At 49.6% G+C, this 26,974-nt stretch overlaps 1 protein-coding gene across 8 annotated transcripts in view; it reads right to left on the bottom strand.

Moving 5' to 3' along the window:
• Positions 1-26,974, bottom strand: part of ERC2 (ELKS/RAB6-interacting/CAST family member 2) — a 1,225,588-nt gene that overhangs the window by 721,908 nt on the left and 476,706 nt on the right. The window contains exon 15 of one of the 8 annotated variants that reach the window (XM_075321315.1): positions 15,928-16,117. The exons of the other annotated variants lie outside the window; for them this stretch is intronic. Within the exon in view, the coding sequence (XP_075177430.1) occupies positions 16,078-16,117 (40 nt within the window). The 3' untranslated portion in view covers positions 15,928-16,077. Of the gene's footprint in view, positions 1-15,927; positions 16,118-26,974 lie in introns of those variants that run through there. 8 annotated transcript variants of the gene reach the window in all.

Below are 26,974 nucleotides of genomic sequence, written 5' to 3' on the forward strand. Positions count from 1 at the left end.
AATAAATGGAAGAAACTTTCTAAATTGTCTTATCAAAGAAATCTGATTCCTTCTCTATTGATGCCCCAATTCTTCCCCTCCATGTGGCTCCTAAACTCATCATCCTCTCAACTCAGTATTACTCAGATAACTAACTGCAGGCTCACAATCCACTATATTCTATTGAGAGAGGAGGAGTGAAAAGCAAGGAGAGGAAACAGGCAAAGGGAGAGGAAAGAGGCAGAGGGAGAGGGAAAAGACACAGGCAGAGGTAGAGGAAAGAGGCAGAGGGAGAAGAAAGAGGCAGAGGGAGAAGAAACAGGCAGAGGGAAAAGACACAGGCAGAGGGAGGGAGAAGAAACAGGCAGAAGGAGAGGAAACAGGCAGAGGTAGAGGAAATAGGCAGAGGGAGAGGAAACAGGCAGAGGGAAAAGACACAGGCAGAGGGAGAGGAAACAGGCAGAGGGAGAAGACACAGGCAGAGGAAACAGGCAGAGGGAAAAGACACAGGCAGAGGGAGAGGAAACAGGCAGAGGGAGAGGAAAAAGGCAGAGGGAAAAGACACAGGCAGAGGGAGAGGAAACAGGCAGAGGGAGAAGACACAGGCAGAGGAAACAGGCAGAGGGAAAAGACACAGGCAGAGGGAGAGGAAACAGGCAGAGGGAGAGGAAAAAGGCAGAGGGAAAAGACACAGGCACAGGGAGAGGAAACAGGCAGAGGGAGAAGGAAAAGACACAGGCAGAGGGAGAGGAAAAAGGCAGAGGGAGAGGGAAAAGACACAGGCAGAGGGAGAGGAAAGAGGCAGAGGGAAAAGACACAGGCAGAGGGAGAGGAAACAGGCAGAGGTAGAGGAAAGAGGCAGAGGGAAAAGACACAGGCAGAGGGAGAGGAAACAGGCAGAGGTAGAGGAAAGAGGCAGAGGGAAAAGACACAGGCAGAGGGAGAGGAAACAGGCAGAGGGAGAAGAAACAGGCAGAGGGAGAGGAAACAGGCAGAGGGAGAGGAAACAGGCAGAGGGAGAGGAAACAGGCAGAGGGAGAGGGAAAAGAAACAGGCAGAGGGAGAGGAAACAGGCAGAGGAAGAAGAAACAGGCAGAGGGAGAGGAAACAGGCAGAGGGAGAGGAAAGAGGCAGAGGAAAAAGACACAGGCAGAGGGAGAGGAAACAGGCAGAGGGAGAAGAAACAGGCAGAGGTAGAGGAAAGAGGCAGAGGGAAAAGACACAGGCAGAGGGAGAGGAAACAGGCAGAGGTAGAGGAAAGAGGCAGAGGGAAAAGACACAGGCAGAGGGAGAGGAAACAGGCAGAGGGAGAGGAAACAGGCAGAGGGAGAGGAAACAGGCAGAGGGAGAGGGAAAAGACACAGGCAGAAAGAGAGGAAACAGGCAGAGGGAGAAGAAACAGGCAGAGGGAGAGGAAACAGGCAGAGGGAGAGGAAAGAGACAGAGGAAAAAGACACAGGCAGAGGGAGAGGAAACAGGCAGAGGGAGAAGAAAGATGCACAGGGAGAGAAAAGAGGCAGAGGGAGAGGAAAGAGGCAGAGGGAGAGGAAACAGGCAGAAGGAGAGGAAACAGGCAGAGGGAGAGGAAACAGGCACAGGGAGAGGAAACAGGCAGAGGGAAAAGACACAGGCAGAGGGAGAGGAAAAAGACACAGGCAGAGGGAGAGGAAACAGGCAGAGGGAGAGGAAACAGGCAGAGAGAGAGGAAAGAGGCAGAGGGAAAAGACACAGGAAGAGGGAGAGGAAAGAGGCAGAGGGAGAAGAAAGAGGCAGAGGGAGAGGAAACAAGCAGAGAACAAGTAAACAGGCAGAGGGAAAGGAAACAAGCAGAGGAAACAGGCAGAGGGAGAAGAAACAGGCAGAGGGAGAAGAAACAGGCAGAGGGAGAGGAAAGAGGCAGAGGAAAAAGTCACAGGCAGAGGGAGAGGAAACAGGCAGAGGGAGAGGAAACAGGCAGAGGACACAGATAGAGGGAGAGGACACAGGCAGAGGGAGAAGATACAGGCGGAGGGAGAAGAAAGGAAACAGGCAGAGGAAGAGGAAACAGGCAGAGGGAGACAGAGACCCATGTGCTGAGCTATCTAGCAAATCATACAAGATGGACTACCAGTGAGGTGTCAAGAGGAAAAATTGGTGAAAATGTTCCGCTTTAAAACTATATGGATAAAAGCATTGGGACCCACCACTTAATCAGTGAATAAAGGATTTTCATTGGATCCCATTGCCATTGGTGTATAAAATATGGGCCTTATCCATGCAGTTTGCCCCTACAGACATTTGTGAAAGAATGGGTCGTACATACTGCTTCAGTTTAACAAGTCCATTCCTGACATTTCTTCCTCCTGAATCTTCCCCATCACCCGTGAGTGATATTATTGAGAAGTGGAAGGAACCGCAGCAACTCAGCCACGAAGTGAAGACTCCCTAACGATACAGAGCGAGGGGCCGAGTGCTGAGGAGCAGAGGGCAGAAAAATCACCACTGCTCTGGTGACCCCATAACTGTACAGTCCAGACCTCCTCCGGTAACATCAGCACAAACACTGCGCCTGCCGGGGGCTTCATGGCTAAAGAGAAGCTAAAGTCATACATCACCAAGCACAATGATGACTGTGAGATGAAACAATGTAAAGACGCCACCACTGGATTCTGTAGGAGACGTGTCCTGTATGCAACAGCCATACATCACCAAGCACAATGCAGAGCCGTACATCACCAAGCCCAATGCTGAGCCGTACATCACCAAGCACAATGCCGAGCTGTACATCACCGAGCCCAATGCTGAGCCGTACATCACCAAGCACAATGCCGAGCCGTACATCACCAAACACAATGCTGAGCCGTACATCACCAAACACAATGCCAAGAGTTGGATGGAGTGATGTAAAGCCACCACCCTGGACTTTGTAGGAGACGTGTCCTGTACACAGCAGCCGTACATCACCAAGCAAAATGTCAAGCATTGGATGGAGCGGTGAAAAGCCACCAACACCGGACTCAGGAGGAGAAGTGTCCTGTATGCAGCAGCCATACATCACCAAGCACAATGCCGAGCCGTACATGACCAAGCACAATGCCGAGCCGTACATGACCAAGCACAATGCCAAGAGTTGAATGGAGTGGTGTAAAGCCACCACCACCGGACTCAGGAGGAAACATGTACTGTACGCAGCAGCCGTACATCACAAAGCACAATGCCAAGAGTTGGATGGAGTGCTGTAAAGCTGCGATTTCTGGACTCTGGAGGAGACGTGTCCTGTATGGAGCAGTTGTACATCACCAAGCACAATCATGAGAGTTGGACGGACTAGTGTAAAGCCACCACCACCAGACTCAGGAGGAGACGCATTGTGTACGCAGCAGCCGTATATCACCAAGCACAATGCCATGTGTTGGATGGACAGTGTAAAGCTGCCACCACCGGACTCTGGAGCAATGGAGGTGTGTTCTGTGCAGTACGGAGCCATGCTACTCTGGTTAGAAATCTGATGGAGGAGTCTTGCTTTACTTGCCTGACTATAAAGTTTGGTGGAAGAAGCATAATAGTATGTGGACTTTTTTTGCAGGGGTCGACTTTAGCCCCTTAGTTCCATTGAAGGGAAATCTAAATTCTTCAGAATACAAGACAAGCCTCATAGGCATGGAGACAACCTTTGTACCGAGACCTAGTATATGTTTGTGCTACAAAAGCAGCAAAAAAAAACAATTTAGTGTAAACAGGACAATAAACGTTATTTGCACTGCCACCTAGTGTCTAAAATAGTAATAAAAAATAAACTAAAACAAACCCTAAGGCTGGTTCACACATCAGTTTTTTGCCATCAGGTACGATCTGGCAAAAAAACTGATGAGACGGATCCGGCGAAAAAATGGATCAGTTTTTTCCATCCGTTTTTTGACGGATCCGTTTTCATACTGAGCATGCTCAGTTTAAAAAAATGGAAACCGGCGCCGGATTCCGGCATATGACGGATGTCGCTGGATCCGGCGTCCATAGGCTTCCATTATAAAAAACGCCGGATGTGGCGAGATCCGTTTTTTCGCCGGAGACCAAAAACGTTCCCTTCAACGTTCCATCCGGCCGCCGGACAAGCAAATTTTGTGATTGTGCCGGATGGAACACAATCCGGCGCTAATAGAAGTCTATGGGAGAAAAAACGCATCCGCCGAATGCGTTTTTTCATGTTTTTGCCGGATTGCGCCTGATGGCAAAAAACTGATGTGTGAACGCAGCCTTATAATGAATCCATTTCATCATTAACCGTGAAATAATGAGGATTAGTCACTTTTTATCATGAGGACCGCTGTGAAAGGAGGTGACAGCAGCAGATAAGCTTTCAAGCCGCCAATGAAACTGATGCTGCACTTAGCACATTAAGCCTTTTTTGGCCGGGTTTTGGCATTTTTTCCGCTGTCAGAGCTTTGTTTGCTTTCTATGCTGCTGAAAGCTTCCAGGGGTCATTGTAAAGCGCGGCCTCTCCCTGGAAAGAGGTTTTGTCCCGTCTCATTGTAGCCTGTAATGAGCACTGAGTAAACATCCTCCAGTTTATCAGCATTACCTTTCTAAAGATTTGCAGGTATTTTCTTCCTTCCTACCCACAGACTACTATAGCGCATTATTATTATATATCTGCACCTGCACGGAGGAAAAAAAGGGGGTTTATATCGAAATCATAAAGGATTCCTTACATCAAACACTTTCCGTCCAATGTTCTGCTGTTTAACTTAGATGAATGAATGGATTAGACGGAATAAAGAGAGTGCGGATATTTAACTAAAACGGCAAAAAGAATAAAATGTCCAGTGATCTCCGAGCCCGAAACAATCAATCCGGCCATTATTACCACCGCTATAGGGGAGGACGAGAGAGCGGATCTAAGGATCCTTTATTACAGTCATATGAAAAAGTTTGGGCACCCCTATTAATGTTACCCTTTTTTCTTTATAACAATTTGGGGTTTTGCTATTTCAGTTTCATATATCTAATAACTGATGGACTGAGTAATATTTCTGAATTGAAATGAGGTTTATTGTATTAACAGAAAATGTGCAATCCGCATTTAAACAAAATTTGACCGGTGCAAAAGTATGGGCACCCTTATCAATTTCTTGATTTGAACACTCCTAACTACTTTTTACTGACTTACTAAAGCACTAAATTGGTTTTGTAACCTCATTGAGCTTTGAGCTTCATAGGCAGGTGTATCCAATCATGAGAAAAGGTATTTAAGGTGGCCACTTGCAAGTTGTTCTCCTATTTGAATCTCCTATGAAGAGTGGCATCATGGGCTCCTCAAAACAACGCTCAAATGATCTGAAAACAAAGATTATTCAGCATAGTTGTTCAGGGGAAGGTACAAAAAGTTGTCTCAGAGATTTAAACTGTCAGTTTCCACTGTGAGGAACATAGTAAGGAAATGGAAGAACACAGGTACAGCTCTTGTTAAGCCCAGAAGTGGCAGGCCAAGAAAAATATCAGAAAGGCAGAGAAGAAGAATGGTGAGAACAGTCAAGGACAATCCACAGACCACCTCCAAAGACCTGCAGCATCATCTTGCTGCAGATGGTGTCAATGGGCATCGGTCAACAATACAGCGCACGTTGCACAAGGAGAAGCTGTATGGGAGAGTGATGCGAAAGAAGCCGTTTCTGCAAGCACGCCACAAACAGAGTCGCCTGAGGTATGCAAAAGCACATTTGGACAAGCCAGTTACATTTTGGAAGAAGGTCCTGTGGACTGAGGAAACAAAGATTGAGTTGTTTGGTCATACAAAAAGGCGTTATGCTTGGAGGCAAAAAAACACGGCATTCCAAGAAAAGCACTTGCTACCCACAGTAAAATTTGGTGGAGGTTCCATCATGCTTTGGGGCTGTGTGGCCAATGCCGGCACCGGGAATCTTGTTAAAGTTGAGGGTCGCATGGATTCAACTCAGTATCAGCAGATTCTTGACAATAATGTGCAAGAATCAGTGACGAAGTTGAAGTTACGCAGGGGATGGATATTTCAGCAAGACAATGATCCAAAACACCGCTCCAAATCTACTCAGGCATTCATGCAGAGGAACAATTACAATGTTCTGGAATGGCCATCCCTGTCCCCAGACCTGAATATCATTGAAAATCTGTGGGATGATGTGAAGCGGCTGTCCATGCTCGGTGACCATCAAACTTAACTGAACTGGAATTGTTTTGTAAACAGGAATGGTCAAATCTACCTTCATCCAGGATCCAGGAACTCATTAAAAGCTACAGGAAGCCACTAGAGGCTGGGATTTCTGCAAAAGGAGGATCTACAAAATATTAATGTCACTTTTATGTTGAGGTGCCCATACTTTTGCACCGGTCAAATTTTGTTTAAATGCGGATTGCACATTTTCTGTTAGTACAATAAACCTCATTTCAATCTAGAAATATTACTCAGTCCATTAGTTATTAGATATATGACACTGAAATAGCAAAAACCCAAATTGTTCTAAAGAAAAAAGGTTAACATTAATAGGGGTGCCCAAACTTTTTCATAAGACTGTATATAAATACAGAGTAACTACATTTGCATATTAGTTTTTATAGTTTTGTCCACCATGGAAGTTATTAAGCATTGCCAATCCCTTTATTAGGGGATTGGTTTTCATCCCTCTAAAAAAATAAAATACATGTAAGTGGTTTCAAAACTCTGGCATGGTAGTGCCCGCTCATCACTAATTACGAGTACTAAGTACCCGAGCATGGTAGTGCCCGCTCATCACTAGTTACCAGTACTGAGCACTCGAGCATGGTAGTGCCCGCTCATCACTAGTTACCAGTACTGAGCACCCGAGCATGGTAGTGCCCGCTCATCACTAGTTACCAGTACTGAGCACCCGAGCATGGTAGTGCCCGCTCATCACTAGTTACCAGTACTGAGCACCCGAGCATGGTAGTGCCCGCTCATCACTAGTTACCAGTACTGAGCACCTGAGCATGGTAGTGCCCGCTCATCACTAGTTACCAGTACTGAGCACCCGAGCATAGTAGTGCCCGCTCATCACTAGTTACCAGTACTGAGCACCCGAACATGGTAGTGCCCGCTCATCACTAGTTACCAGTACTGAGCACCTGAGCATGGTAGTGCCCGCTCATCACTAGTTACCAGTACAGAGCACCCGAGCATGGTAGTGCCCGCTCATCACTAGTTACCAGTACTGAGCACCTGAGCATGGTAGTGCCCGCTCATCACTAGTTACCAGTACTGAGCACCCGAGCATGCTAGTGCTCGCTCATCACTAGTTACCAGTACTGAGCACCCGAGCATGGTAGTGCCCGCTCATCACTAGATACCAGTACAGAGCACCCGAGCATGGTAGTGCCCGCTCATCACTAGTTACGAGTACTGAGCACCTGAGCATGGTAGTGCCCGCTCATCACTAGTTACCAGTACTGAGCACCCGAGCATGGTAGTGCCCGCTCATCACTAGTTACTAGTACACAGCACCCGAGCATGGTAGTGCCCGCTCATCACTAGTTACGAGTACTGAACACCCGGACATGTAGTGCCCGCTCATCACTAGTTACCAGTACTGAGCACCCGAGCATGGTAGTGCCCGCTCATCACTAGTTACCAGTATTGAGCACCCGAGCATGGTAGTGCCCGCTCATCACTAGTTACGAGTACTGAGCACCCGAGCACGGTAGTGCCCGCTCATCACTAGTTACCAGTACTGAGCACCCGAGCATGGTAGTGCCCGCTCATCACTAGATACCAGTACAGAGCACCCGAGCATGGTAGTGCCCGCTCATCACTAGTTACGAGTACTGAGCACCTGAGCATGGTAGTGCCCGCTCATCACTAGTTACGAGTACTGAGCACCTGAGCATGGTAGTGCCCGCTCATCACTAGTTACCAGTACTGAGCACCCGAGCATGGTAGTGCCCGCTCATCACTAGTTACCAGTATTGAGCACCCGAGCATGGTAGTGCCCGCTCATCACTAGTTACGAGTACTGAGCACCCGAGCATGGTAGTGCCCGCTCATCACTAGTTACCAGTATTGAGCACCCGAGCATGGTAGTGCCCGCTCATCACTAGTTACGAGTACTGAGCACCCGGGCATGCTAGTGCTCGCTCATCACTAGTTACCAGTACTGAGCACCCGAGCATGGTAGTGCCCGCTCATCACTAGTTACCAGTACTGAGCACCCGAGCATGGTAGTGCCCGCTCATCACTAGTTACCAGTACTGAGCACCCGAGCATGGTAGTGCCCGCTCATCACTAGTTACCAGTACTGAGCACCCGGGCATGCTAGTGCTCGCTCATCACTAGTTACCAGTACTGAGCACCCGAGCATGGTAGTGTCCGCTCATCACTAGTTACCAGTACAGAGCACCCGAGCATGGTAGTGCCCGCTCATCACTAGTTACCAGTACTGAGCACCCGAGCATGGTAGTGCCCGCTCATCACTAGTTACCAGTACAGAGCACCCGAGCATGGTAGTGCCCGCCCATCACTAGTTACCAGTACTGAGCACCTGAGCATGGTAGTGCCCGCTCATCACTAGTTACCAGTACTGAGCACCCGAGCATGGTAGTGCCCGCTCATCACTAGTTACCAGTACTGAGCACCTGAGCATGGTAGTGCCCGCTCATCACTAGTTACCAGTACTGAGCACCCGAGCATGGTAGTGCCTGCTCATCACTAGTTACCAGTACTGAGCACCCGAGCATGGTAGTGCCCGCTCATCACTAGATACCAGTACAGAGCACCCGAGCATGGTAGTGCCCGCTCATCACTAGTTACGAGTACTGAGCACCTGAGCATGGTAGTGCCCGCTCATCACTAGTTACCAGTACTGAGCACCCGAGCATGGTAGTGCCCGCTCATCACTAGTTACTAGTACACAGCACCCGAGCATGGTAGTGTCCGCTCATCACTAGTTACGAGTACTGAACACCCGGACATGTAGTGCCCGCTCATCACTAGTTACCAGTACTGAGCACCCGAGCATGGTAGTGCCCGCTCATCACTAGTTACCAGTATTGAGCACCCGAGCATGGTAGTGCCCGCTCATCACTAGTTACGAGTACTGAGCACCCGAGCATGGTAGTGCCCGCTCATCACTAGTTACCAGTACTGAGCACCCGAGCATGCTAGTGCTCGCTCATCACTAGTTACCAGTACTGAGCACCCGAGCATGGTAGTGCCCGCTCATCACTAGATACCAGTACAGAGCACCCGAGCATGGTAGTGCCCGCTCATCACTAGTTACGAGTACTGAGCACCTGAGCATGGTAGTGCCCGCTCATCACTAGTTACGAGTACTGAGCACCTGAGCATGGTAGTGCCCGCTCATCACTAGTTACCAGTACTGAGCACCCGAGCATGGTAGTGCCCGCTCATCACTAGTTACCAGTATTGAGCACCCGAGCATGGTAGTGCCCGCTCATCACTAGTTACGAGTACTGAGCACCCGAGCATGGTAGTGCCCGCTCATCACTAGTTACCAGTATTGAGCACCCGAGCATGGTAGTGCCCGCTCATCACTAGTTACGAGTACTGAGCACCTGAGCATGGTAGTGCCCGCTCATCACTAGTTACCAGTACTGAGCACCCGAGCATGGTAGTGCCCGCTCATCACTAGTTACCAGTATTGAGCACCCCGAGCATGGTAGTGCCCGCTCATCACTAGTTACGAGTACTGAGCACCCGAGCATGGTAGTGCCCGCTCATCACTAGTTACCAGTATTGAGCACCCGAGCATGGTAGTGCCCGCTCATCACTAGTTACGAGTACTGAGCACCTGAGCATGGTAGTGCCCGCTCATCACTAGTTACCAGTACTGAGCACCCGAGCATGGTAGTGCCCGCTCATCACTAGTTACCAGTACAGAGCACCCGGGCATGGTAGTGCCCGCTCATCACTAGTTACCAGTACTGAGCACCCGAGCATGCTAGTGCCCGCTCATCACTAGTTACCAGTACAGAGCACCCGAGCATGGTAGTGCCCGCTCATCACTAGTTACCAGTACTGAGCACCCGAGCATGCTAGTGCTCGCTCATCACTAGTTACCAGTACTAAGCACCCGAGCATGGTAGTGCCCGCTCATCACTAGTCACCAGTATTGAGCACCCGAGCATGGTAGTGCCCGCTCATCACTAGTTACGAGTACTGAACACCCGGACATGTAGTGCCCGCTCATCACTAGTTACCAGTACTGAGCACCCGAGCATGGTAGTGCCCGCTCATCACTAGTTACCAGTACTGAGCTCCTGAGCATGGTAGTGCCCGCTCATCACTAGTTACCAGTATTGAGCACCCGAGCATGGTAGTGCCCGCTCATCACTAGTTACCAGTACTGAGCACCTGAGCATGGTAGTGCCCGCTCATCACTAGTTACCAGTACTGAGCACCTGAGCATGGTAGTGTCTGCTCATCACTAGTTACCAGTACAGAGCACCTGAGCATGGTAGTGCCCGCTCATCACTAGTTACCAGTACTGAGCACCTGAGCATGGTAGTGCCCGCTCATCACTAGTTACCAGTACTGAGCACCTGAGCATGGTAGTGTCCGCTCATCACTAGTTACCAGTACTGAGCACCTGAGCATGGTAGTGTCTGCTCATCACTAGTTACCAGTACTGAGCACCTGAGCATGGTAGTGCCCGCTCATCACTAGTTACCAGTACTGAGCACCTGAGCATGGTAGTGCCCGCAAATCACTAGTTACCAGTACTGAGCACCTGAGCATGGTAGTGCCCGCTCATCACTAGTTACCAGTACTGAGCACCTGAGCATGGTAGTGCCCGCTCATCACTAGTTACCAGTACTGAGCACCCGAGCATGGTAGTACCGGCTCATCACTAGTTACGAGTACTGAACACCCGAGCATGGTAGTGCCCGCTCATCAATAGTTACCAGTACTGAGCACCTGAGCATGGTAGTGCCCGCTCATCACTAGTTACCAGTACTGAGCACCTGAGCATGGTAGTGCTCGCTCATCACTAGTTACCAGTACTGAGCACCCGAGCATGGTAGTGCCGGCTCATCACTAGTTACGAGTACTGAACACCCGAGCATGGTAGTGCCCGCTCATAACTAGTGACCAGTACGGAGCACCTGAGCATGGTAGTGCCCGCTCATCACTAGTTACCAGTACTGAGCACCTGAGCATGGTAGTGCCCGCTCATCACTAGTTACCAGTACTGAGCACCTGAGCATGGTAGTGCCCGCTCATCACTAGTTACCAGTACTGAGCACCTGAGCATGGTAGTGTCTGCTCATCACTAGTTACCAGTACTGAGCACCCGAGCATGGTAGTGCCCGCTCATCACTAGTTACCAGTACTGAGCACCTGAGCATGGTAGTGCCCACTCATCACTAGTTACCAGTACTGAGCACCCGAGCATGATAGTGCCCGCTCATCACTAGTTACCAGTACTGAGCACCCGAGCATGGTAGTGCCCGCTCATCACTAGTTACGAGTACAGAGCACCCGAGCATGGTAGTGCCCGCTCATCACTAGTTACCAGTACTGAGCACCCGAGCATGGTAGTGCCCGCTCATCACTAGTTACCAGTACTGAGCACCTGAGCATGGTAGTGTCCGCTCATCACTAGTTACAAGTACTGAGCACCCGAGCATGGTAGTGCCCGCTCATCACTAGTTACCAGTACTGAGCACCCGAGCATGGTAGTGCCCGCTCATCACTAGTTACCAGTACAGAGCACCCGAGCATGGTAGTGTCCACTCATCACTAGTTACCAGTACTGAGCACCCGAGCATGGTAGTGCCCGCTCATCACTAGTTACCAGTACTGAGCACCCGAGCATGGTAGTGCCCGCTCATCACTAGTTACCAGTACAGAGCACCCGAGCATGGTAGTGCCGGCTCATCACTAGTTACGAGTACTGAGCACCCGAGCATGGTAGTGCCCGCTCATCACTAGTTACCAGTACTGAGCACCCGAGCATGGTAGTGCCCGCTCATCACTAGTTACGAGTACAGAGCACCCGAGCATGGTAGTGCCCGCTCATCACTAGTTACCAGTACTGAGCACCCGAGCATGGTAGTGCCGGCTCATCACTAGTTACGAGTACTGAGCACCCGAGCATGGTAGTGCCCGCTCATCACTAGTTCCAGTTGATACTGATCACATTCACTAGCTCTAGTGTTAGGGCACCATCAAAGTATAAAATATTCATCCAAACTTCCCAACTTGGATATAGACTAACAACTCTAACCATAATACGAAAAAAATTAGCTCACGAGGGAATTAGTGGAACCAACGGTTTAGTCCATGACCTTGAATGGAGACATTAAATGTCCAAATTGCTGTCTGCTTTTAAAGCGAGTTAGTAAAACGCCTTCCTGCCAGCCATTCCCCTTTGCAAAAACAGCTCCGCGACAGACATTTTATATCAGCTGCCAATTTCCTTTTATGACCAATCAGGTCTTAATGAAAATGGCCTTTTGTGCATTCAGTTGAAACGTAAACTGCGCACGGCCATAAAGTGAAAAGTACAAGTGAAGTTTTGAAGACAAGCTGAGTATTCTTGGAATCGGTTCAAGCTGCGCGATTTCCATATCCTCGGCGGTTCTGTTACTCGCACCTACAGGACACCAGATAAGGCTTTCAACATTCTAAAGCCAAATATGTCAGCTCTTCCCAAAATAAATAAAATTAGTAATATTTCTATTCAAACTTACAAAAACAGTTCCCTGCGTTTCATTCCCGTGTATTAATGCACCTTTCACTAAACAGAGGAAAGCCGATGAAATAATGTACGGCATAATTATATACATCGTATAGAGAATATTCGCGTTGACTTTTCCTACTTGTTAAAAGTTTTCAAAACTTTTATGATCTTTTCTACACTCAGTCTACTCTGCTGCCACGAATCAGATTGGGAGGCCCAAATTTCACGCGCTGTTTGGGTCACATGAACGTATAAAAAGGGTCGCATTCTCATCCAGAAAGGTGGGACGATTTTATTTTTTTTTTCACTTGTCATCTATGTACAATCCATTTTTCTGCTCAGCAGCTAATATTCTGTTACAGTTTTCCATCTTACAGAATTGTAATGTATCCACCATGAAGATTGGATGCAGCACTGTATCAATTTCAGCATGCCGAATACAGAAAAGCGCAGATCTGCCCCGCCTCACTGAATAACATTGGTCTGAGTGCAGCCCTCTTTTTGGGGGATTGCACTTGTCCGAAAGGTGAGTATTAAATGCAAGGGTGCCCCACACACACATGCTTATAGCAGTATTTTTTTAAAGACTTTGTTAAAGCCATTATCAAGCATTCCTTTCCATTAGTTCAACATTATGAGCGGATCTTTTGAACTTCAAATTTGCTGGCTTTGCTGAATTGTCCCCAAAATTTTGATTTTTGGCAAATACATTTTTGCAAACACAGGGATGCTTGTAATTGCCCCTAAAATACACTTGGTGGAGAGGAGAAAGACAGAGAGGACCGCACGGACCATAAGAGCTTACACTCTACAGAAGAGAGAGAGAAGGGACACTGCTGACCATAAGAGCTTACACTCTACAGGAGAGAGAGAGGACTCCACTGACCATAAGAGCTTACACTCTACAGGAGAGAGAGAGGACCCCACTGACCATAAGAGCTTACACTCTACAGGAGAGAGAGAGGACTCCACTGACCATAAGAGCGTACACTCTACAGGAGAGAGAGGACCCCACTGATCATAAGAGCTTACACTCTACAGGAGAGAGAGAGGACCTCACTGATCATAAGAGCTTACACTCTACAGGAGAGAGAGGACCCCACTGATCATAAGAGCTTACACTCTACAGGAGAGAGAGAGGACCCCACTGACCATAAGAGCTTACACTCTACAGGAGAGAGAGGACCCCACTGATCATAAGAGCTTACACTCTACAGGAGAGAGAGGACCCCACTGATCATAAGAGCTTACACTCTACAGGAGAGAGAGAGGACTGCACTGACCATAAGAGCTTACACTCTACAGGAGAGAGAGAGGACTCCACTGACCATAAGAGCTTACACTCTACAGGAGAGAGAGGACCCCACTGACCATAAGAGCTTACACTCTACAGGGGAGAGAGGACCTCACTGATCATAAGAGCTTACACCCTACAGGAGAGAGAGAAAGTTATCCAGTGACTCTGGAGGTGGAACATGACTCTTCCTTACAGACTGTGCTGCACTTGGACCTCCTGATCTGTGAGGCCCCCGGTACTGACCACCGTTGTACAAGGTGTGATAAGCCGCTAGATGTTGTAGCTGCAGAATAAAGGGGAGTCCATGCGGCGATGGAAAGTTTAATTCGCCCACTGTCTGTTGCAGTTTTAATAATCCTATATTTTGATATATTAGACTTCGTCGGACTACATAATACCAGAAATGTTTATTTATTAAAAAATAATAAACATGGCCGTTATGGGGGCTTTCAGCCATGGTGACATACCGGCTCCCCCCGGTCACATTATGCAGAAAACTTTTGACTACCCGGAAGACAAGATATGTTATTTTACATTAAATTAGGAGCCAATTGAAAAGAAAATTTTGGCAAATGTATAATTTACTTCTCCCATCAGCAGGAGCATTGACTTTTTTTGCCCAGCAGAGGTTGAGTCTTCTGGCCCGTACTACATGAAGTTCAGGCCCGGCCTCCAGAGTTCAGCGCTCGGCTCTCCGGAGCAATCTCATTTTCTGCTTCTTAAAAAATTATCTACAAAATAAGTAACAAACTGCTCTTGGTTTTGTCAAACTGACAAGTAACAAAACTGCAGATGGCTGCTAGCTGCATGTCATCCTGCGAAAGACCTCACACATCTCCGTAAGGTCTAACCTCCCACAGAACCCACTGCGTAGACCCACAGCGCTGAGCTGTCCTCCCAAATTACAGAGCTGCCAGCGAAATGAGAGGTCAGCAGCAACGACGCAGGGATCAGGTAGAAAGCCTCGCGGAAAGGAAAAAAAAAACATTCAAGATGAAATAAAACAAAATGAAAAATAAATTGAGTTTCCGTAGTAAACATGATGAGATGATGAGCTGCCTGTGTGTGACTTTACACTGGTGGACGAGGTGGAATAATTAGGGTTAATGTTCTGTTATTCAAGGAAAAATCAGGAAAAAAAATGTCATAAATTACAATCAATGATGTGTAGGACATGATTATTTCTTCAGCTAGAAACATAAGAAAACAACATAGACCATTGTCCATCAGTTATAGAAGACAACCAAGATGACTATCCATAAACAACAGGAGTGAAATAGACTAATATCGACAAATTGTAGAAGACGAGAAGACGAATATTCATGAATTGTAGGAGACATGAAGGCCACTATTTATGAGCAGTAGAAGACAATGAAGGCCAACATCCATAAACTGAAGGAGTAAACATAGCCCAGCATCTAGGAACAGTAGAACATGGCGTAGACTATTATCCATGGAAAGCAGAAGACAACATAGTCCACTATCAATAAGGAGTAGGATAAAACATAGACCACTGTTCATAAATAGTAGAAAACAACAAAGACTATTATCCATGAATTATAGAAGACAATGAAGACCACTATCCATGAATTGTAGAAGACAATGAAGACCACTATCCATGAATTGTAGAAGACATGAAGACCACTATCCATGAATTGTAGAAGACATGAAGACCAATATCCATGAATTGTAGAAGACATGAAGACCAATATCCATGAATTGTAGAAGACATGAAGACCAATATCCATGAATTGTAGAAGACATGAAGACCACTATCCATGAATTGTAGAAGACAATGAAGACCACTATCCATGAATTGTAGAAGACAATGAAGACCACTATCCATGAATTGTAGAAGACATGAAGACCACTATCCATGAATTGTAGAAGACATGAAGACCAATATCCATGAATTGTAGAAGACATGAAGACCACTATCCATGAATTGTAGAAGACATGAAGACCACTATCCATGAATTGTAGAAGACATGAAGACCAATATCCATGAATTGTAGAAGACAATGAAGACCACTATCCATGAATTGTAGAAGACAATGAAGACCACTATCCATGAATTGTAGAAGACAATGAAGACCACTATCCATGAATTGTAGAAGACATAAAGACCACTATTTATGCGCGGTAGATGATAATGATGGCCACCATCCATAAACTGAAAGAGTAAACATAGCCCAGCATTTAGGAACAGTAGAACATGACACAGACTATTATCCATGAAGAGTAGACATCAGAGTAGACAACATAGTCCACGATCAAGAAGGACTAGGATTAAACATAGACCACTGTCCATGAATAGTAGAAAACAACGGACTTGTTCATGAATTGTAGAAGACAATGAAGTCCAATATCCTTGAACAGTAACAGTAAGCATAGACCAGCAAATAGTATATTATATGACAACATAGTCCACTATCCATAAACTGTGGGATTAAACATAGACCACTATCCATGAGCAGTAGAAGATAATGAAGGCCACTATGTAGGAGAGAAAATGCACCATTACTCAAGCACAACAGAAGATGGCATAGACCAGTCATGGCGAACCTTTTACAGGCCGAGTCCCCAAACTGTAGCCCTAAACCCAATTTTTTTTCCGAAGTGCCAACCAATCCTATTATATAAAGAATTGATTTTAATCTTACCTTTGCCGTCTTCTCTTCAGCAGGGGCATTACGCTCATGCATGCTTACCACACACTGAAGCTAAGCCCCTGCCCTTTCCAGACACAGCAGTTGGATTGATCTTTCTGGGAAAAAAATTGCAGCATATTAGACAGAGATTTTAGCCTGGAATGCAATCAGATGTCACCCTGTAACCCACATCTACATTTCAAAGTCTGAACATCTTGAAATCCCATAAAGACGTACGAGTGGCTCCCCTCCCCATCATTGTGTAGTTCTGTCCCCCTTCCTCGGCCACTTCCTGGTAAACATGTCCCCCATCCTGATATATATTTCCTACATTCTGGTATATTTGTCCCCATCACGGCCCCATCCTGGTAAATGTCCTCCATCCTGGTAAATGTTACCCATTCTGGCATGTTCCCCCATGCTGGTAAATGTACCCCATCCTTGTAAATGTACCTCATCCAGGCATGTACCCTATTCCTGGTAAATGTTCCCAATCCTGGTTAATTTACCCCATCCAGGTAAATGTACCCCTTCCTGGTAAATGTACCCTATCGTGGCATGTTTCCTCCATCCTGGCATGTATGTTTCCTCCATCCTGGCATGCATGTTTCCTCCATCCTGGCATGCATGTTTCCTCCATCCTGGCATGCATGTTTCCTCCATCCTGGCATGCATGTTTCCTCCATCCTGGCATGCATGTCCCCCCCCCCCATGCTGCCATGTGCGTTCCCCCACCCCACGCTGCCATGTGCATTCCCCCACCCCACGCTGCCATGTGCGTTCCCCCACACCACGCTGCCATGTGCGTTCCCCCACCCCACGCTGCCATGTGCGTTCCCCCACCCACCCCACGCTGCCATGTGCGTTCCCCCACCCCACGCTGCCATGTGCGTTCCCCCACCCCCATCCCACGCTGCCATGTGCGTTCCCCCTCTCCCACCCCACGCTGCCATGTGCGTTCCCCCTCCACCACCCCACGCTGCCATGTGCGTTCCCCCTCCCCCACCCCACGCTGCCATGTGCGTTCCCCCTCTCCCACCCCACGCTGCCATGTGCGTTCCCCCACCCCCCTGCTGCCATGTGCGTTCCCCCTCTCCCACCCCACGCTGCCATGTGCGTTCCCCCACCCCCCCGCTGCCATGTGCGTTCCCCCTCTCCCACCCCCCGCTGCCATGTGCGTTCCCCCTCTCCCACCCCACGCTGCCATGTGCGTTCCCCCTCTCCCACCCCACGCTGCCATGTGCGTTACCCCTCTCCCACCCCACGCTGCCATGTGCGTTCCCCCTCCACGCTGCCATGTGCGTTCCCCCTCTCCCACCCCACGCTGCAATGTGCGTTACCCCTCTCCCACCCCACGCTGCCATGTGCGTTCCCCCTCCACGCTGCCATGTGCGTTCCCCCTCTCCCACCCCACGCTGCCATGTGCGTTCCCCCTCCACGCTGCCATATGCGTTCCCCCTCTCCCACCCCACGCTGCCATGTGCGTTCCCCCTCCACGCTGCCATGTGCGTTCCCCCTCTCCCACCCCACGCTGCCATGTGCGTTCCCCCTCCACGCTGCCATGTGCGTTCCCACTCTCCCACCCCACGCTGCCATGTGCGTTCCCCCTCCACGCTGCCATGTGCGTTCCCCCTCTCCCACCCCCCGCTGCCATGTGCGTTCCCCCTCTCCCACCCCACGCTGCCATGTGCGTTCCCCCTCTCCCACCCCACGCTGCCATGTGCGTTCCCCCTCCACGCTGCCATGTGCGTTCCCCCTCTCCCACCCCACACTGCCATGTGCGTTCCCCCTCCACGCTGCCATGTGCGTTCCCCCTCTCCTACCCCACGCTGCCATGTGCGTTCCCCCTCCACGCTGCCATTTGCGTTCCCCCTCTCCCACCCCACGCTGCCATGTGCGTTCCCCCTCCACGCTGCCATTTGCGTTCCCCCTTTCCCACCCCACGCTGCCATGTGCGTTCCCCCTCTCCCACCCCACGCTGCCATGTGCGTTCCCCCACCCCCCCGCTGCCATGTGCGTTCCCCCTCTCCCACCCCCCGCTGCCATGTGCGTTCCCCCTCTCCCACCCCACGCTGCCATGTGCGTTCCCCCTCTCCCACCCCACGCTGCCATGTGCGTTACCCCTCTCCCACCCCACGCTGCCATGTGCGTTCCCCCTCCACGCTGCCATGTGCGTTCCCCCTCTCCCACCCCACGCTGCAATGTGCGTTACCCCTCTCCCACCCCACGCTGCCATGTGCGTTCCCCCTCCACGCTGCCATGTGCGTTCCCCCTCTCCCACCCCACGCTGCCATGTGCGTTCCCCCTCCACGCTGCCATATGCGTTCCCCCTCTCCCACCCCACGCTGCCATGTGCGTTCCCCCTCCACGCTGCCATGTGCGTTCCCCCTCTCCCACCCCACGCTGCCATGTGCGTTCCCCCTCCACGCTGCCATGTGCGTTCCCACTCTCCCACCCCACGCTGCCATGTGCGTTCCCCCTCCACGCTGCCATGTGCGTTCCCCCTCTCCCACCCCCCCGCTGCCATGTGCGTTCCCCCTCTCCCACCCCACGCTGCCATGTGCGTTCCCCCTCTCCCACCCCATGCTGCCATGTGCGTTCCCCCTCCACGCTGCCATGTGCGTTCCCCCTCTCCCACCCCACACTGCCATGTGCGTTCCCCCTCCACGCTGCCATGTGCGTTCCCCCTCTCCTACCCCACGCTGCCATGTGCGTTCCCCCTCCACGCTGCCATTTGCGTTCCCCCTCTCCCACCCCACGCTGCCATGTGCGTTCCCCCTCCACGCTGCCATTTGCGTTCCCCCTCTCCCACCCCACGCTGCCATGTGCGTTCCCCCTCTCCCACCCCACGCTGCCATGTGCGTTCCCCCACCCCTTGCTGGTGCTGCCGCACACGAGTTATAAAAAAAAAAAAAAGCAACACACAACTTACCTTCCTGCACCCGCTCCCCCGCTGCACGCTGCTCAGTTCCCACGTGGCCAGCAGACGGCGCTGGCGCCGCTCTCTGACGCTCCTCCGTCTCCTAGGCAACACACTGCAGCCTGGGGGAGGAGGAGTGTCAGAGCGGAGGAGTAATGTCTCCTCCCCTCCAACACAGATTTGATCTGCCGGCGCGACTGCACTAGCAGACCAAAACTGCAGGATCGGGCGACAGCACGCGTGCCAACAGAATGAGCTCAGCGTGCCCCTGGTGGCACGCGTGCCATAGGTTTGCCATCACTGGCATAAACCATAATATATGACCAGTAAAAGATAAAAAAAAAATTATCCGCAAGCAGGAGGACTAAACATAAACCACTAGCCATGAACAGTAGAAGACTTAATCCACTATCCATAAACAGCAGATTATGGCATAGACCTCTAAGGATTAATAGTAGAAGACAACTTAGACCAATATCCATGAACATTGGTAGGCAACAAAAACCACCATCTATGAACAGTAGAAAACAACACAGTCCACTATCCATCGCACCCGGCACCTGGAGAATAGGGGGCCTAAAAGGTCACTTGGGCCCATATCAAAAGACGATTTCTATTAAAGTCCTGTGATAGTTGGGGGCCCTGATAGAGATTCTGTATTGGGGCCCAGAACCTTCAAGTTACATCACTGTAGAAGACATGAATGGTAGAAGGCACACGCCTCTCACAGGCTCCATGCTCTGAAGTTGGCCAGATCTCTGGATCCATATAAATTCGGTCTCCCTGCTCAGTTTGGACCAGTTATTCCACTCTCCCGACCCGCCAATCTTCAGGATCAGAGGTTGGCAGTTGACGTCAGCGTGCCAGGTCACGGGTGGCACATAGCGGTGACATCATGCATCGACCAAAGAAAGGACGGCAAAATTAGCTGCCGGTCTCTGCTTTGGCTACAGAAGAGGACGTGCACCCTGGGGGCAGGGGAAGGTGAGAATTGTTTGTTTATATTATTTTTTTAAAATGTGTGTTAGAGAGAACAGCGTCAGAAGGATGAATATGGATGGTTCCTGGAGGGGGGACATTATTACTGGAAGAGGCCCAGGATTGGGCACTTTAGTAATGGAAGGGGCTTAGGATGGGTACATAATAGCAAGAAGGTGGCCAGAATGAAAGACATTATAACAGGACGGGGCCAAGGATGTTGGACATTATGACTGCAAGTGGCCCAGGATGGAGGACATTACTAATGGAAGGAGCCAGTATTGGTGGACGTTATATCAGGATGGGTAAATTATTACATGAAGGGGCTCAGGATGGGGACATTATTACTGGAAGTAGCCCAGGATGGGGAACATTTTGGGCACAGAATGGGGGATATTATTAATGGAAGGGGGCAGGATTGGTGCATGGTATACCAGGATGTGTAAATTATTACAGAATGGGGTCAGGATGGGCACATTATTACTTGAAGTGGCCGAGGATGAGGAACATTTTTAGTGGAAGGGGCACAGAATGGGGGACAGTATTAATGGAAGGGGCCAGGATTGGTGCACGGTATACCAGTATGGGTAAATTATTACATGAAGGGGTTCAGGATGGGGACATTATTGCTGGAAGTGGCCCAGCAGGGGGAACATTTTTTTAGTGCAAGGGGCCCAGGATAGAGGACATTATTAATGGAAGGAGCCAGGATTGGTGGAGGTTATACCAGGATGGGTAAATTTTAGTGATGAGCGAGTACTAAAAAGCTCGGGTGCTCGAGGCTCGGGCCGAGCATCCCAAGATACTCGTGTACTCGGCCCGAGCACCGAGCCCAATGTTATCCTATGGGAGACCCGAGTATTATTCTGAAATGACCACCGGCAGCATGTAGAAACCATAAAACTGTAAATTAAAAAAAAAAAACCGTGCGTGTGTGTGAAAGCGTGCATATATATATATATACACGCGGAGTGGAGTGCGGGAGGGGCCGTAGCCGAGCGGGGAAGTGTCGGGCTAAAGGCACGGTCATGCTGTGAGGGCCGGCCAATCACTGCAATTCCACAACAGGGCTGTGGCATTGCAGTGGTCTGCCAGCCAATCCCTGCATAAGGGCTGGCTCTAAAAAGAGCGCCAACATGAAGACCACGAGTACAGCACGAGTATCGCGAGATTACTCGGTCCCCGCCGAGTAGCCCGAGTACAGTGATACTCGTGCGAGTACCGAGTAGTAACAAGCATACTCGCTCATCACTAGTAAATTTATTACAGAATGGGGTCAGGATGGGCACATTATTACTGGAAGTGGCCCAGGATGAGGAACATTTTTAGTGGAAGGGGCACAAGATGGAAAACATTGCTGCAAGGGGCCCAGGATGGGGGACATTATACTGGGAAGGAGCCTAGCATAAGTGACATTAGTACAGGACTGGTGACGTTATTATATGATGAGGCGGCATAGAAAAGTATCCATGAACAGTAGAAGACATTAAAGACCACTATCCATAAACAGTAGAAGATGATTGGGATGCAATGCAATGACCGCTCCAGCTGATTGTGGTCAAAAAGATCATGTGCTGTAGATACTGATATCACCAATATGGGCTGTTACTGGGTGAAAGAGTCATATGTTGCAGCTGCAAGATATTTTTTTCCCAATGCCATGAAAACCTAAGTAGGGCCGAGCCAAAGAAGTGACGGCATCCTACAACTCTAGACTGTACCATATCGTTGCAGGCTAGCATGACCAAAATCCTTAAGCAGGCTTTACACGCAGCGATATCGCTAGCGAGCGTACCCACCCCCGTCGGTTGTGCGTCACAGGCAAATCGCTGCCCGTGACGCACAACATCGCTAACACCCATCACACTATACTTACCTGCCTGGCGACGTCGCTGTGGCCGGCAAACCGCCTCCTTTTTAAGGGGGTGGTTCGTTCGGCGCCACAGCGGCGTCACTAAGTGGCCGCCCAATAGAAGTGGAGGGGCGGAGATGAGCGGGACGAACATCCCGCCCACCTCCTTCCTTCCTCATTGCGTGCGGCCGCAGTTACGATGTTGTTCCTCGTTCCTGCGGTGTCACACATAGCGATGTGTGCTGCCGCTGGAACGACGGACAACATCGTACCTGCAGCAGCAACGATAATCGGGATAGGAACAACTGGACAACGATCAACAATATGGTGAGTATTTTTGATCGTTACCGGTCGTTCCTGTTGTGCCACACGCAACGACGTCGCTAACGAGGCCAGATGTGCATCACGAATTTCGTGACCCCAACGACATCTCGTTAGCGATGTCGTTGCGTATAAAGCCCGCTTGGCGTTTACAGCGATTTACATTGGTGGGCTTTTCTGTAATCGATTGCAACATAACGAGGCCACGTCCGATGTATGTGAAGTGTGGGCACAGATTTACATGAATATTTTGGTATCTCGCGGCTTACACATAGCCCACAATACAGCATATAACATATTGGTGTCTGGTCATCCTCCAGCTTAGTTTTAGAGGGACAGAATAGGACAATTCTTCCAGCGGGAATCCATCGGTTGATTAATGTACAGTCCAGCTTGCCACTTACGGTATTATTTAATGCTTAGAGCCAATTATCTAGGGATACAATTCGCATAAATGATAAGCCCACTTACCATCCGATAGCCAAGTAATCTTTTTATGGAAATACCCCAAGCCCCTTAAAACGACAGTCACTTTTAAGTCCGGCTCTCCTGAATGGGAAAGTCTTTGTGCCAAACATCTGGTAATGTATATATTAGCGTCGATGATAATATATTAAGAGCACTAGAATCCCCTCCAAAATAAGCTTCTCGGGTTCCCATCTGGTTGAGTGGAAAAGTGCAGTGTTCCTGAAGGGAAACAGAAACATCTCGTCCCGATCGGGGGCTTTAATAGAATTCCGTCCTACTGTAAGTATCACATTCTGGTTCCATAATCACATTGTATCACATTCTTCATTCATATTAACAAACGTTCTCGTGAACCGTGAACTGGGAAAATGCTCACATGTGTTACATGAGTCGAGAAAAGGCCGGATTACCGTAACAGACGACTAAATGTTAGACTTTTTTATTCTTACGTGCTTAAAGCTAAAGTTTGAAAACATTCCTACTGCAAATGGACCTAATATTACTTGCCAACTGCACCGCCTAACCACAAAAGGATGGTAATGGGGCATTCTAGGGATGTTAGACGCTATGCCCACATGATATGTGTTACGTCTCGGATTTGATCCGGCTGTCTCCTGTGGTGTGATCCGTGTCCCTCTCCACTAAGGCTAAGTTCACACGTCCGTTGTTTTGCATCAGTCACAATCCGTCGCCCTGAGGAATTACGGTATCCTGCAAAATATTTTGCAGGAATCCAGTTTTTCCCCATAGACTTCTATTAGTGACGGATTGCGACTGAGGATGCTGCGTTGCATCCGCTGCGTCGCGGTCAGTCGTTTTTTAACTGACTGCCAGGCGGGAGCAACGTAGCCTGTAACGTTTTTTGAGCAGCGCGATCTGTAGGATTTTGCTGCGCATGCGCTCTGGCTCCCTGCACCCGTAACCAGGATACACATCGGGTAACCAAGCAATGCGCTTTGGTTAGTTACCTGATATTTACAGTGGTTACGTGTGCAGCGAGCCAGCGCTAAGCGGTGTACGCTGGTAACCAAGATAAATATCGGGTAACCAAGCAAAAAGTGCTTTGCTTATACCTGATATTTACCCTGGCTGTGCAGGGAGCCCGACACTTCACCGCTCGGCTCCGCCCCCTCCCGCACTCAGCATGTACACACACACACACACACACACTCACCTGTCCCCAGCCCTGCAGTCCCCGCGGCATTGATGTCCTCAGTGCCACGGCCTCGCTCGACTCCACCCACCCTGAACTCCGCCCCTGCACACAACAGAGTCCGACAAAGAATTCTGTTCTTTGTCATCCGTTGTACAGCGCATCAGTCACATGCGTCAAGCAACGCATGTGACTGAAGCAAAACAACGGAAATGTAAACTTAGCCTAAGCCACAGGCAGGTTTGGTTGCTGTCCTGGTTCTGAACACTTTGTCTCTGTGTGGACAGTTTGTGTGTTCATTGCCAATAAGTGTTTCCTATGCTGGAATTAAGTATGCCCTACCACCCGGTGGGTGTAACTATTTAAAGCTTCCCCAGGCTTCGATTTCCCACGGGTGATATTTCTGAAGTGCTTGTAACTACAGCCTGTTTGCCTTATCTTTCTGGTGGCATGTTATAACTTATTTTATTCCGTACCTTGATTCTTAAGGAGGTACGTGGAACCTTCGATGGCCGCTTAGGAAGTAAAGGTCCGAGCGGTCATCGGAGTCATTCATTTAGGGTTATTTCAGTCTGTGCTGTCACACTGCACTAGGAAGATACTGAAGTTACCAGCAATGTAACTTCAGAGTGCAGTTAGCAGGCCAATCAGCAGAGGGCAGCAGCGTAGTCAACACACCAAGCCAGCAGCAGAAGGTCAATATCGGTCACCAAAGGAATAAGCAAAGAGAAGTCAGGTGGTATGCCAGGGGACAGAGGCGGGATTTCATGTATGAAGCAGGATGGAGAGACAGAGCCAAAGTCTCAAACAAAGCAAAGTCAGAAGCCAAGCAGACAGGTAAACGACTGGGGTCGGGGTACACGGGACGGGACAGAGACAGACAAATGAGATAGGACAAATATACAGACCGGGACAGAGAGTCAAGCGGGCATTACATGCTACGACATCGCTCAAGTGATCTCGTTGGGGTCACGGAATTTGTGACGCACATCCGGTCGCTTTAGCGATGCCGTTGCGTGTGACACCTATGAGCGATTTTGCATCGTCGCAAAAACGTGCAAAATCGCTCATCGGTGACATGGGGGTCCATTCTCAAATATCGTTACTGCAGCAGTAATGAAGTTGTTCCTCGTTCCTGCAGCAGCACACATCGCTCCGTGTGACACCGCAGGAACGAGGAAGCTCTCCTTACCTGCCTCCCGGCCGCTATGTGGAAGGAAGGAGGTGGGCGGGATGTTACGTCCCGCTCATCTTCGCCCCTCCGCTGCTATTGGGCGGCGGTTCAGTGACGCTGCTGTGACGCTGAACGAACCGCCCCCCTTAGAAAGGAGGCGGTTCGCCGGTCACAGCGACGTCGCAGGGAAGGTAAGTAGTGTGACGGGTCCGGGCGATGTTGTGCGACACGGGCATAGATCTGCCCGTGTCGCACAACCGATGGGGGCGGGTACCCACGCTGGCGATATCGGTACCGATATCGCAGTGTGTAAAGCGGCCTTCAGGGATGAGGAACAAACGAGCAGAACAGGGGAACACGAGTCAGGATGAGGTAGCGGGGAGGCAGGAAAGATCGGGTATTCACAGGAGCCAGGAACGAGCCTGCAGAGCAAAACTATTACTGGCACTGGACGACAGGTGCGGAGCCAGGATATAGTGCTCTGCAATCCGGAATAAGGCTTCAAGAAGTTAACCCTCTCATGCCCTGAACCCGACACACATGACAGCGCTGGCTCAGCAGCGGCTGGGCCAGGCCTGAATTATGACATGTGCAGGGGCTTTAGGGACTGCCCAGCTGGGACTTCTAGTCTGTACAAGAACCGGGCGGGTCAGGTGCAGTAGTTTTAAGTAAGACCTTATGTTACCACGTGTGCACTTTAGTGAGCATAACAGTTTGTCTAACTGCTTGATCCTCCTTTAAATGCCAGAAACTGAGGGTAAACTTCTTAAATTCCAAGGTCAATAATCAGGTTTATAGTATTTGACAAGGAAAACTAACCCCGTTCAGTCACCTGACACGACAGCAGATCATGTGTGAAGCCAAACACCCCAACATAACACCATAAGGCCAATTTGGACAAGAGTCTAGTGGGCACATTTGTGCACCCATATTATGGATGCCCCCATCTGACAGCTACATAAATTCCTATGAAGAGGCCAGTTTAGATGCATAGAAGCATGATTGGGTCAGGGCTTCCATCATTATATAGGAGGAAAAAAAAATGCACCCATAATACGCATCTAGATCTGTCCATACCGGCGTTCCTGCACTGTCCTGACCCTCTCTCGCGGCGGGGACGTCAATCCCCTAACCTGCCCGGACGTTCTGCAGTGGCTACCCCATCCCTAGTCCATGCTGCTCTCTCCCAGAGCCCATTTCTTAAAGGGTCAATGTACCCTAACCTGGAAGTGCCTCTTAGGTCAGTTGAGAGGTTGCAGGTACTTAAGGCACCTTTCCCATAAGGGAGGTGCCTGGGCAATGAATCAGATACGTTGTAGTTCTCAGGTCCTTAGCACTGCTGCTGTCTCTGCTGATTTATGTTTGTGTTTTAGTGTTCTGCTGATACACTGCTGCAGTTATCCCAAATCTGCCGCTGCTGCTACAAGCTGCCATGCCGGCCTCCAACCACAATATCCACTGCTGCAAAGTATTCTTATTCTTCTTCATCCATCCATCCCGGCTGAAACCTCGA

The sequence above is a fragment of the Anomaloglossus baeobatrachus genome, chromosome 8 (genome assembly GCF_048569485.1).
Source record: "Anomaloglossus baeobatrachus isolate aAnoBae1 chromosome 8, aAnoBae1.hap1, whole genome shotgun sequence".
NCBI classification, from domain to species: Eukaryota; Metazoa; Chordata; class Amphibia; order Anura; family Aromobatidae; genus Anomaloglossus; species Anomaloglossus baeobatrachus.